The sequence below is a fragment of the Astatotilapia calliptera genome, chromosome 16 (genome assembly GCF_900246225.1).
Source record: "Astatotilapia calliptera chromosome 16, fAstCal1.2, whole genome shotgun sequence".
In the NCBI taxonomy this organism is placed as follows: domain Eukaryota; kingdom Metazoa; phylum Chordata; class Actinopteri; order Cichliformes; family Cichlidae; genus Astatotilapia; species Astatotilapia calliptera.
In genome coordinates this window covers 25,936,056-25,949,840 of record NC_039317.1, presented here as the reverse complement: position 1 = coordinate 25,949,840, position 13,785 = coordinate 25,936,056, and the positions used below count along the sequence as shown (strand labels likewise).

Below are 13,785 nucleotides of genomic sequence, written 5' to 3'. Positions count from 1 at the left end.
TCCCATCATTCCATGCAGTGACAAATTACTTTTATGGTCTCTTTTTGTGCCTAACCTTTACACAGACATGCATAAAACACAAAGTACAAGGTCACTAACATCAGCCGCAAAACTCAATACTTCCAACTTCCAGTAAGACATCAAAGAGAAGGGCTTGCTCCTGCCTGACTCCCCTCACTGCTGATTTACTGAAATCTTTGCACTTGAGCCAGTTTGCAGCAGCAGAACAGGAGAACATCCTGTCAGCAGGTTTACTTCATTTGCATTCAAGAATCTGAAGATGTTGACTAACCAAATTTCACTATTGTGACTTAATGCTTCTGGGGTATAGCTGCATTCTCAAATTTCATTCTAAATGACTAATTAAGCTCTGCTTTTATTTCAGTCACAAGTATCAGCAAAAATAACTCCTTGGGCGGCACAGAAGTGCAGTAGTTAGTAATTTCACCTAACAGCAAGAAAGTTTAGTGAGGTTGACTCGTCTGGTCTTTCTGTGTGCATGTTCTCCCAGTTTCTGCATGTTTTTTTCTGGGTACAATGGCTTTCCCCTACTGTTTAAAGACATTTGTGTTAGATTAACTGGTAATTCAAAAGGAAAAAAAAGTCCTTAAAGTGTATACGATGAAAGGCTGTATACATGCTTTGGAAAGTGGATGCTGTACTAAAAATGTCTTAAAATGCATTTCAGAAAGTACATTTCATCAAGCTATCAAGTGGCATTACACAATTAATGGACTGCAGGCAGGTCAGTTCAGCACTTGGACTATTAAGCCATGAGTAAAAGATCTAGGGAACACTGCCGGGGAAAGGGCCCCATGGACTAAGGCTAGGCCCTAGTCCATGGGGCCCGTCCGGGCACAGCCCAAAGAAGGGACATGGGCCCACCCTACTGTAGGCCAACCATCTGCAGGAGTTACCATAGCGGCCGCTGGGCGGTGGCCAGGGTCGGAGATCCTAGTGGACCGATTCCTGGCTCTTTAAACTAGCAGCTGGGGCTTGGAATGTCACTTCTCTGGTTGGGAAGGAGCGTGAGCTAGTGCATGAGGACCCAACTATTTTGAGACTTGTTGGTCCCATCAAATATACTGATTACTGTGTTTCTAAGAAGCTAATTGCATTCCAATTGTATCTGCATTCTACACAGCATCCCAGCTTTTTCTAGTTGTGTTTGTATGATGTGTGATTTATGTGAAATTTGTATAACACCCTGCTAAAAAAGAACCAATGAATGACTGAGCTGGAAAATATGTTGTGTAATCCATATGTGATGTTCCAGAGATGCAAGAGCACAGCTGAAAATCCTGAAAGCGGTGCTCTGCATTGTTGCATTACTGTAGTAGAGATGTATCTTATGTAATCTATTACTTCTTAGTTCATTTTATTGGTCATCATACTATTTCTAAAGCATTCATTTGCATGGCATATGATCTCACAGACACTCATTTCAGCTCTCTGGAAATTGAACTGTATTTTGTGCATGCCTGTTATAATGGTTTAAATGGAATCTGGCTAACTGATTACAATCAGTCAAATTTGAATATATGATTATATTCTATGAATGATTCAATGATTATATAGAGTTATATAGAGACGAAAATGAAGCAAAGTTTCAACAGCCCTCACACTGCCTTCATTTATATGGGAGTCGTGTCTTAAGGAAGTTTGCACACATGGGGCTTCATCTGACAAAAATCAGAAGACCAAGACATGCCTTTTATGTATTTCAATATCAGTATTAATTGAAGCCGCAAGAGCTATTCAGTAATGACCTTCCAAATTTGATTCCCATCTTTTCTACACTCCAGGCTGGATATATCCAGTAGCCACAGGAGCTCTTTATAATTTCTTCTGTCTCCTGTTACAAACTAGTTATGGCTGTGTGTCACTGCCAATTCCTCCTTCAATCCTCTTATGGAAAATTTAAACTGGGGAAGATTTGTTCAGAATTGGAACATTTTGTATAAGAGTGATCTGAAAGGCCTTCGCTTCGTTTGAAAGAGACTTCAGAGAGGAGAGCTGCTCTGAAAGCTAACTGTTCTGTGAGAATATTCTCATAGGATTAAGGATCTGACTGCTTGGATTGTACTGCCCTGTAGCTCTCATGAGACTAGCCACCGGCTTTTATGATAACCTCAGTCTGTTCCATTCCAGTCAAAAGGAAGGACGCAAGTTCAAATGAGATCTCACATCAACAATCAACATACAAAACTGATTTTGTCAAGGTTGTTTGATAGCTTAAATAATACAGCTTGCCATTAATAAATATCAGTTTTTTATGGTGATCTAATTGAAATACTTCAAGGAAATAATTTGTTTCCTATCAACTTTGTTCTTGGCGTTTTCTGTCAAAGACACACCCAAGGCAATGTTTAAAATACAATGAGTGGTTTAACAAAAAAAAAATAAGAAGAAGAAGAAAAAAATGGGTGTATTCAGATCAATAGTCAATGCTACATTTTATTCCCCTTTGTCCTAATCAGGCTGACTTTGTGTACTAGGCTTACACAACCCAAGGGACATGTGTGAAAGCAGAAAAAAAGAAATTCAATTTTTAATGGAATAACACACTGCACATACTTGTAGCAATTTGCTGAATTGTTCCGGCAACCTGCATAATTAATAGCACACAAATAAAATACGAGAAATACTTTGAAAGTTTAAGAGTTTTTATCAAAGGCAAACAGAGAAAAACACTCAGATTATGTACCTTCCACAGGAAATTAAGTTCATGCATAAATTTAGCAAGGAAGGTCTGCATGTTCTCTTATATTTTCCCTCCATTCCTCAATGTCATAAGAGCTATTCGTGCTGGTCTATTTTGTTGTCACTTCCATTTCCCCCATGCTGTAAATATCTCCTCATTGTCAGTTTCAGTGTCTGGCTAATGATGGGTTTGTCTCTGTTCTCCAAGGCCATCAGACCACAGTCCATGTTTTTTGTATTCATTATTGTCTGCCACACTACCTTTTAGTACGTCTAATGAGCATTCCTCTTTCACTTCTTCTGGTTTTGCTCACTCTGCTCCACCTCTGTCAGTATCTCTGGGGGTGCTAACATTGTCTTTATCTAGGACTGTGCTGCATGACTTTGCCTCTCATCAGGGTTGAGAAGATTTAGCTTATTTCCTGCATTTTCTCACTGAAATAGTTTTATAAGAGGAAATTGATTTACCACAACCCATAGTTCAGGCCTGTTTCTGTGTTGCATTTGTTTTTGCCCCCCACCCCACATCTCTGTCTAGTTTTCTTTGAAATTCTCCTAAAATCTGCTTTGTTAGGTTTAGGCTCTAAAAGGTTGTTGGCTAGGCTTTGAAAGGTAAAGGCGTTTACTAAATTAGGCAATTTAATTGCTGTTTGGTTAAGATAAAGAAAAAGATCTTTTCATACCAATGTTACTTTTTGGGGGAACATGACAAATTGGTAGTGACAGCTGCATCTAACTAATGCCATAACTAGGCACATCACGCACCACCACCAAAGGACATTTTGCGCATAACAGACACTTCTGACAACACAATATTTAAACACAAACGCCCTATTTTTATTCTTCTGCAAAATTGTATGGATGGAATTTTAAGTTCGAGAGGGACCCATTTAATAACAGTGTGATCTTGTTGTGCAGCAAAACAAAACAAAAAATAACCGCTGTGGCTTGCCGCTAAAGAAGAGTAATCTAAAACTTAAAATAAAATAGTTTGTTAAATCACTGCATTGTCACAGAGCTGTGCAGCACCAGCCGCTTTCTTCCCTGTGTGAATCACAGCTTATTTACTTTTAAAGCTCTTCATTTGCGGCAGAAGAAATCCCACTGTGACAAGGATCCACAGCTGTTGTCAAACTGCTGACAACGCCAGAGCCCGCAGGACAAATCACCTGGCAGTGGTGTTTGTTATGATTGCATTAAAATAAATGAGTTCTGTGAGCGTATTTTCTAAAAACATATTAAACTTTTAGGAAACCTGCCATCTCTGACACATTTGTATCTTCCCTTTAGATTGTTTAGAACAAACAAAATGAGAGTAAATAATGAATATCTGTATGTAATCCATAAACAAAAGCACAAAATCCTATCCCTGCTGGATCTGAGAAATAACTGTGGATTTGTAAACAGACTGTGCTTAGTCTCTATATCACAACACTCTACAGATACCATATTACTTAAAATGAAAACACGTAATAATTATTTTTAAACAACTTGATGAGTCAAAAGAAACCATTGATTCACACATATTTACTGCTATGACACAAACTAATGCATTATACATCGAGCGAGGAGGAAGCCATTAAATAACAGAGTGTGGACAAGTAGCTTTGTTAAATCCTGTTAAAATTCATGGTGAAAGATGATGAAAATGGTTTTTCCTCAGTTTGATGCTGCCAAAGTGATTTTTTTATTTTTATTTGAACTTTATTGAATTTTACTGAATTTTATTTTATGTTTTATTTTTTTTTAATTTTTTTTTTTTTGCATGTGTGTTGTTGCTGCCTTTGTTTAATTGAGCCATTTCTGTAACTGTGAGACACTTGCTGCTGCCTATCTTGCCAGGTCTCCCGTGAAAAAGAGATTTTTAATCTCAGTGGGATCTTCCTGGTTAAATGAAGGTTAATAAAATAATAAATAAATATAATGAAGTGAATCCATTCAGTTTATCACAAAGAGACTAGACTACCAGGATTGTCTCTGAATTCACTCACTGAATTAAAAGTTACCTCTTGCCCATTTTACTGATTTGGCTTTTATGGGAATGATGTCGGCTGGATTAAGGAGAAAGATCTGCGTGTACACTTTGAGACTTTGTATTGAAATATAGTGGAGCAAATTTAACTGTTTGTCATCAACATAATAAAAATATATAACTTGCAATAACTGTCATTTTGGGTTTTCAGTTTGGAAGTGCATAAACACGACTTCCGACATGAAATCTCTTGATTTAAAATTATGCTCAGAGTTTACTTCAGTCATTTAGTCTATTTATTAAGAAACGTGATCGGCACATGAATTTAGGAGTTAACACTCTTCAAACACCAATCTGTTTCTAATTGTGTATTGATAAGGGTCTGTCTCTACAGGGAGCTCTACAGCACTTGTTACTACACTACAAAAATCTCCTTCTTCATGGTTTGAATTCATGATTCATAAATAATTGAGCTGTCACTTACAGTGTTGTTGACAATATTTTTTTTTATTGTAAATTCTGCCACTTGTTCATTTTTGATTGTTTTGTTCAAGTCAGTTAATTGACGAGCAGTTTTCTGCAAGTGAGACTGCTCCCTTATTTTCCAAGGGTTTGCCACAGGCCATTTATCCAGGCTTGGTGCCAGTACTGGGAGTGCTGGGTGACCTCATCCATCCATCCATCCATGTTCTGACACTTATCCAGGTTTGGTTCATCGGGGCAGCAGAGAATTCTCTTAGCAGAAAATCACCCCTCTGCCCTCCCTGTTCATCTGGGAGGTCAATGAGGCATTTCCAAGCCAGCCAAGAAATATAATCTCCAGAGTGTGTCCTGGGTCGGCCCCAGGGCCTTCTCCCAGTACCACACGCCTGAAACACCTTGCCTAGGGGGCATCACGGAGGCATACTCTTCAGATGCCCAAACCACTTAACTCTTCTCCAGAAATTGACAACTTGTCATGATGGAGTGGGTTGTATGTTTATGTTTGTCACTGGTGGGGTTAAGTGGTCTTGGGTGAAGAAACAGAATAAGATTCATTGACCTCTATGCCGACATGGAGATCAAGCGATCAAGTGGCATGGGCCTGGGACAGGGTTACCAGGTTGTCACTCTAGATCCAGGTCTGGTAGCTTTAACACATTGGACCCAGTCAGGCATAACCTAAAAGTGCTAATGGGTCTGCCATCCACCCACAGGAGTTCAGTGTACTGTGGATTGGCTGCTCGTCAGGTGCAGAGTCATTTGTGACATAATTAACAACAGTATTAAACAACAAAGGAGCCAACGTAAAATAAAAGTTTGTATAACATGGTGTTGGTAAAAGTATGCATTATATATTTTCAACTTCATATAATTTTGTTTGAGAGCAGTCCTTCAACTCTTATTGTTTAGCTGAAAAAAACAAGTGTAATTTAACAGCATTACTAACTCATGTTATCACTTGACTCGCGGGGAAATGATCTGTTTTATTGAATTAGGAAGCTGTGTTTGCAAAAGAGACTTGACCTCCTCCAGATGAGCCACGATTTTAGGTTTTAGGGAACAAATGACCATTATTATTTCTAATGCTGATTAGAAATACATAAAATCTAATTACATCCCTGTCAGCTTTGGTAGTGAAGCTGATCATTTGTGAATAATAAGCGCAACATGATATTTATGTAGCATGGATAATGCACTAATGGGTGAGTGGTTTTGCTTTGTTGTTTGCAAACATATAAGATTGCCTGGTGTTGGCTACTACACTCGACCTCCTGTTGGAGCTTTCAGTTCAGCAGCCTCCTATAATGCTTTTTCCACCCTAAAACAAATTAGTGTGGTAGAAAAAGATCAATATTGCTTAGAAGTGAGGTTTTTTTCATGTTGTTATCAGTCTCTCTAATATTCATTTGAAGGGGGTTAAATTGCCTTATGCTAAAAGCAGCATCCTGCCTTTTCTTAGGATGGTTAGTCTGTGCTATTGTGTGTTTATTAATGTTTAATGTGAGAGTGACATTTCCAGTTTTGATCCCATTTTTGAAAAACATCTTTTTTGAGCTACTTAGCGAGGCTAAAACCCCAAAACCGTCACAGAATACTGGAGCCTAGCAGCATACCTAGATGAAATACAATAACGGCTTTCATAGATGTATCTAGATATTTTGAAGTATAAATAACTGTGTGTTCAAGGTGGAATGGCTGAAATCATGCACTCCAAATGGGTTGTGGACTATTTGGATTCATCTTCTGTGAGTAATCAGGTTACAGTGGGTGCTTGTGAATAGATTCTCTGATTTCCAAAAAGCTTTTCTTTTTTCCTTTTGAGCACGTAATTTGTCATTTTCAACTTATCTTCTTTGTCAAGGTCCTTTTGAATCAGTGCTACTGGTCACACCAGAGTATCTACTGTTTGTGTTATTCCCTGTTGCTACTTACAAAACTTCAAATGAGCACATCTCTAGCTAGTACTGCGCATAATAATTACTGTGCATATTTATGATGCACTCTTGAATGTCCCCCTTATCAGGCCAACTTTTGATGCCCAGTAAAAAAAAGGAAAACAATTTAACTACCTACTGTCATGGTCCTGGGTCGGTGACCCAGCGCTTTTAGTTTGTTATCATTTTCTAGATGATGATTGTTTAAGTTCTGTGTTATTTTCGATCTGCCTCTGAGTCTGCGTCTGTATCTGTCTGTCTATGGTGTCTCCCCATCTGTTTGTGAATCTGTCTGTTTAGTTCAATGTCTTGTCTGGTTCCATGTGTCTGAATTTCCTGTTTTATTGTGAAGGTATGTGAGTGTGATCAGTTTACGTTTCCTCTGTCCCGTCAGCTCAGATTCCTCCCAGCTGTGTTGCCCTCCTGTCTCTCATCCCCTGATTACTGGTGTGTGTATTTAAGCCCTGTGTGTTCTCCTGCCTGTTGCCGGTTCGTCTGTGTAACTCCGCGTCAGTCTGTGTTCCTTGGTGTCCTGCTCGGCTCTCTGCCTCTCTTCCCTTTTTGTTTCATCTCAGGTTTGTCATTTAGCTTTCCCAGTTCAGGTCTTTAGTTTTGTCTTCCCTCTTGCCTGTTTTGCCTTCTCACCACTGTGTAAATAAACTCACCAGCATCTCATCCACTGCCTGCATCTTGGGTCCTTCTTCTAACTCCACACGGCTCGCCTCGGCAGCCGTGACACCTACACGCCATAGGACTGACTATAGAAGTAATAACTAACAGGTTGATTTGTTTGTGTCTGCAAAAGAAAACTACTGCAACTGAGTGTAACCTGATACTGTTGAATTGCAACATCTTATCAACTGATGTTAACTGCTTCAAAATACATTTGCCTAATGTGTGTGCGTGCGTGCGTGCGTGCGTGTGTGTGTGTGTGTGTGTGTGTGTGTTTTTTTTCTTTGCCACGGTAAATCAAAAAAAGACCTCTGTAAATTATTCAGTGCCATTTGGTTAAAAGTGAATCCCCAAAGATTTGATCCTTGCACACTGCCTCCTTTGAGCTTATTTTTGAGAAACAACAGAAGCTCTGTGCAGCAGTGATGTTTGATTTCAGCTTTGATGGTGCAACAGTGTGGTGAAATTGCAAATAAATACACTCAGACCCTGAAATGAAATGTAAATGTTGCCTGACTGTATCAAAGCACATATAGAGTTTATTTTTTCTTACAGTCAAACATCTCACATATGCAGCGCTGTAATGATTGTTTTAACCATAGCTCGTCAGCAAATCCATCGGGTCCCTATATTTATACGGGAATTAAGTGGGATCAACTAAGGTGATTATGTACTGTTGATTTCAAGTTGAATTTTAAATACATCTGTGCTGTTTTTGGAGGAGTTTGGATTTGTTATTCTTACACAACTTTAGAACTTTTCTTCTTTTAAAGTCTTTTGACCCATCATCCTTTGTTTTTTGGGAGCTTGAAGAAAACAGACATTTGAAAACAATGCCAACTGAATCTCTTAGGTTTCTTTAACGTGATTCTCCAAGTTCCGTTAGCTCACATTGTTTTTTAAAAAATTATTCTACCCAAGTTCAATTAAGTCACATTTTTAAAGCAGCAGGGACTCTTACGCTTTTAAGCTGAACCAATTTAAGATGATTTACAGACTGGATCCTGGGGCTTCAGCCCCGTAAGTCCTTTAAATAATCCAGGAGCGGCTGAGATATCTCTCATTAAGGAAAACCTTTATTGATTTCTCAATCTTTTGAAAATCATTGCCCTTCAGCTGAATCTTCCTGCTGAAGGTTCCCACATAATTTAGATGAAGAGTAGATTACATCCTGGAGTTTTTCAGCAGACTCCAGCCAACAATATAATAAAATAATATTTTGTGTAATAAAAAAAGGAGGAAGAACTAAGAGGTGTAAATAGGGAAATAATATTAGTTAAAAAATAGAAAATGCAGTCTCCAGTGTACTGTTAAAATACATCAGAATGGTAAATGGCCTATATTTGTATAGCGCTTTTCTAGTCCCTAAGGACCCCAAAGCGCTTTACACAACCAGTCATCCACCCATTCACACACACATTCACACACTGGTGATGGCAAGCTACATTGTAGCCACAGCCACCCTGGGGCGCACTGGCAGAGGCGAGGCTGCCGGACACTGGCGCCACCGGGCCCTCTGACCACCACCAGTAGGCAACGGGTGAAGTGTCTCGCCCAAGGACACAACGACCGAGACTGTCCAAGCCGGGGTTCGAACCGGCAACCTTCCAATTACAAGGCGAACTCCTAACTCTTGAGCCACGATCGCCCCAGAATACCAATGTTGTCTTCTTCTTCTGGGATTTAAAGACATATCAATTTCCTGAACTAGCTTGGTCCTCAAGTCAAAGAAGGAAAATGAAAACTTAAATGAGGGTGTCGTTTTATTTTTGTTTTTTAGAAAAAAAATAAACAAGCTTTGATGTATAATAGAAATCATTTGGGATGAACGCTAACACGTACCCAGGAAGACTGTTTTCTTGTTTCTTTACTATAAAAAAAAAAGACAAATACATTTTGAGAGCTAAATCCCAAAACCTTAGACCCTCTTTGGAACAGTTACGTTAATCTCAGTGATGACAACTGAAAACTTGGAAAAGAAGCCCTTACTTACTGCAGTAGACTAAAGCTGACACCGGATGAGCACAGTGGCATGTTTAAAAGCAGATGCTTAAATAAATCCTACTTAAAATGCTCCACTCACGATATCTGCATTCTGATGCAAACAGGACTATGACCCTGGAAATGTGGCACTGACTGCCGGGAAAGTTATCTATAGATGTTAAAGGGAATTTCTTTTAGCAATTTATTTTAAGGGTGAAATAATAATGCCATTAGCAGCAGTGTCTCACTGTTCTATTTTGTTCTTCAAGACACTGATGAAGGTCAAGCTTAAATAGCTCCAGCTCCCTGTTTCAGCCTGAGACTCGCAGCTTAGCCACAGCTCTGGGAACTGGCTCACACAAAAGACTTACCCCACAATGCTGCTGGCCTAGATAGACACGCCAGACATACAAAAGGGTGGCTGTACTAATTGAGAACAGATCTTTGCTACAATGACAATTCCTAAAGAAAAAGATTTGCCTGTCAGCTAAATTAAGTATTCAAATGGTTCCTGTCAATATTTGCCAACATGAACCTAATAGTCTGAGTTAAGACATTAAGCTTGGAGCCGCTGCCGACATTAAGACAAATATGTGGCTCACATCAATGACATTCATCAGCACAATACAATGCGAATACAGTAAGTGTTCAATCTGTGTTTGTGCGACTCGAGTTTGTGTCGTTCCGCAGTTCAAATCAAAGCATTGTGATAACAGCAGTTTGAGACGAACAGTTTTCCTGCAGTCAAACAGACATTAGGAGGATTTATTCAGAGGTGAGGTATGTTAAGTTTGAGATTCCCTTTCTTCTTTGTAAATTGATTTTCATTTCCATTTAAGAAACAACTTATAAGCCATCTTAGCTCTGAAAGGATGTCAAATCCTCACACTTGGTGTTCCGGTTACATCCGTTTTGAACATAAGCTCTTTCAAGTGAAATTAATCAATCTCTTTATCACTTGGGCAGTGTCATTACCCAACCACAGAGTGAGAAATGAAAGTGCTAATCGCACAGCAAGTGGGGCTTTTGTGTGGGAAGGCCAAATTTTCCTCCTCAAGCTGCTTTGCAAATGCATTTTCAATTGAATTGGTGAAGCGAACAAAGGATGAATTCTGAGTTTGCCTCAAAATTCTTGTTAAAAAAGAATGACATCAGCTTACAGTACAGGTTTCCAAAAGGTGATTAATTTACAAAAATGTTAATAATTTGCATGGAAATTACCAAATGGATGCATAAATAACACACAGGAGATGTAAAACACATTTTAGGTGTGAGTGCATGTGAATGTGTTTGAATAAGGGATTTGTACAGCTCAATACGCAGCATGTTTTCCATTACAACAATGTGTACTATATATAACTGGGGCCATAAATTCACTAAGCATGCCAGGAAGACTATTTCATATGCCTCAATATCTTAATAACCATGCCACTCTGCTGTAACAACTGTAGCTGTCCTTGTCATTTTGGGGCTGTGAGTGAATACTCTACAAGAAAAAAAAAAAAAAAAAAAAAAGCATTATTATTCTCTTCACCCCAGGCACTTGAGCCTGAAGGCTTGATGATGCCCAACTGCAGTCCAATGTGTGTCAAAAAAAGAAGGAATATTTTCCCCACAAAACTGGTTTCACTGAAAATGCATGTGTGCAAATGTGTGCTTCCACGTGCTGCGTATCTTATCGCCATGATCCTCAACAGGTTCAAAGAGATTTGACTTTTTAAATTACCATTAAGAACAAAATTATGTTGTTTTACATGCAAGCAGGTGGATTGCATATCTTAATTTAAATATAAGTCAAAACAGGACCTTTATTAATGCACTTGTAATAAGATAGAATAAATATTTTACCTGCTTTCCATGAAAAATGGTGGTCTCTAGGATACACGTTGTCTAAACGGACAGATATGGAAAAGAGAGACAAGAGGAGGAAGAGGCTTAGGTAGCTCCCAGCTTGCCGTGTCCAGGCAATGACCCCAAAGTCATCTTTTAGAGTCATAGTCCAGCCCATTGCTTCCTCTCTTACTCCTGTGGGAGGAAAATGAAATTCATCATCAGCTCATTCATAAATATGATCAGAAACCTTGGCCACCTTCCCACTGAATCCTCCAGCCCAGAAATGTAATATTAGGTGTCACTTTCCAAGTCCATCAGACTTTTTCACACATGGATCATAGTGCCGGATGGATAAGATTTGACTTGTAAAACAGCTTTGCTGTTGTAGTTGATAGTTGTGGGATACTATGGCTTCTTCTCCACCTACATAGATCAAAAATAATTAGACAGAGTGGCAAGAGTATCTCAGCGTCCCAAAGGAGGTGTGGAAACAAGCACTGATGGAAGGCGAGGCTCTAAGCTTGGAGTAATACAGGGTATTAGTACCTTTTTATTGCAGCTCATTTATTCCTATCTCCTGCTACTGTGATTCGTGTCCTAGGAGTGTTAAGGATTAGTCCTGGATTCACTAGGCCTCTAATTGTGTTGCACCAACAGCAAAATTAATGAATATGAAATTAAATCTGTAACACCTTATGCTTTGAAAGACTGGTGTTCATGACTGCAGTGATTCATTTTCCAAAAACAATTTTTGCTACACTGTGGCACTTGGGTATTGAGAGATTTGTTATTACTGACTTATCGTCCCACTGAGCTCCCCTGCAGTTTTTTGACATTCTGTAATCATAAAACATGAGACAAAAGCAATTTCTGCTGCATAGGTTTAGCAAAAAATTGGTCTTAATATCAAATACAGCTGATTTAGGCACCGTGGGAATTTGCAGCACATAAAGAATAGCAAAACATTTTATGTTTATGCAAGCCGAGGTATTAAGCTGGTGAGCCACACATCCAATACTAACATCACTGAGAGTTTATTTTATTTCAAAGTCACATCTGTCATGAATTAGATGTAATCTGTGCGACTGTGGTAAGCATTTTCTAATCTACTGATTCTGTACAGGACAAGTTTTTAATTTTTCTTTTGACATTCCACATCAATACAACAGAGAGGCTTTTCTACATTTTGTCCCGATAGTATACGATAGTAAGTATCATAGAGAGTATCTAATGGTAGATTAACTTCTGAGAGGCAGCAGCCATTTGAGATTTAAGATTATTTACACATGGCGTGCCTGTGAAAGCGCTGGCAGCTGAATTATTTTTGCTTGATTTCATTCAGGGAAATTAGATTTTGACTTTGCTGCTTTAGCTATGTTTTGGTGGGGGTAAAATTTGTTTAATGAGAAAGAAATGCTTGGATGGAGATGGCTTGGTGCCCAGAAGTGGGCTGCCAGATGCACAGTTTTTGATGGACTGTCCAATTCTCCTCTGGCTTTGATGTGTTATTCTATAGTCAAAATGGTTTGCTCTTTTTTGTGTGTGTTGGAGGGCTTCAGGCCCAAGGGTTTGGCAATTCAACACATAACTATTGTTTGTATCTATTCTCAATACCAATTTGCCTCATGGGGTTCTGTCAGGCAAAGAACAGCGAGTGCTCTTTTTCACTCCCGCTCTGTCTCCCTCTCCATCTCTTCCACTTTCTCCTTTAAATAACTCATCCACTCTGAAGATAATGTATTCACAATTTTTATTAGAACTGCCTTTGTCTCACATTTTTTGATGGCTAGAAGATGTATTCTACTTGGATGAGTGAGCAGACCAGTCTGGCACTCACATAGCCATATGCCAATTAGATACCTCTGGTTGCTGATTACTAGCCATTCTCTTGGGCTGCACTGCTCTGGAAGCCATACCTGACTGCACCTATATTACACGCACCCTCCAGCCACTCTTATTTGACTATGCACAGGACAAGCAGCACTCTTCTTGGGCTGACAGACCATGTCACAACTGATTGGAAAACATGGTCTTGAACACAAACAAGCAATGGAAACAAGCATGACCCCAAGGCATGCCAGTTTTGTTTTTCAAAGTACAAAAAGGTAGACAATCGAGATTACTCTATTGTAAGATATCTTTGCGAGATTCAGCAGCAATTGTGCTCATCCAGCCAGCGCATCTCAGAATGGGTGAGTAATACAG

The 13,785-nt window shown here is 39.1% G+C and overlaps 1 protein-coding gene across 1 annotated transcript in view; it reads right to left on the bottom strand.

The window, feature by feature from the left end:
- LOC113007990 (thrombospondin type-1 domain-containing protein 7B-like) overlaps nucleotides 1–13,785 on the bottom strand; it is a 145,767-nt gene that overhangs the window by 88,684 nt on the left and 43,298 nt on the right. The window contains exon 3 of the mRNA XM_026145082.1: nucleotides 11,596–11,772. Within this exon, the coding sequence (XP_026000867.1) occupies nucleotides 11,596–11,755 (160 nt within the window). The 5' untranslated portion in view covers nucleotides 11,756–11,772. The remainder of the gene's footprint in view (nucleotides 1–11,595; nucleotides 11,773–13,785) is intronic.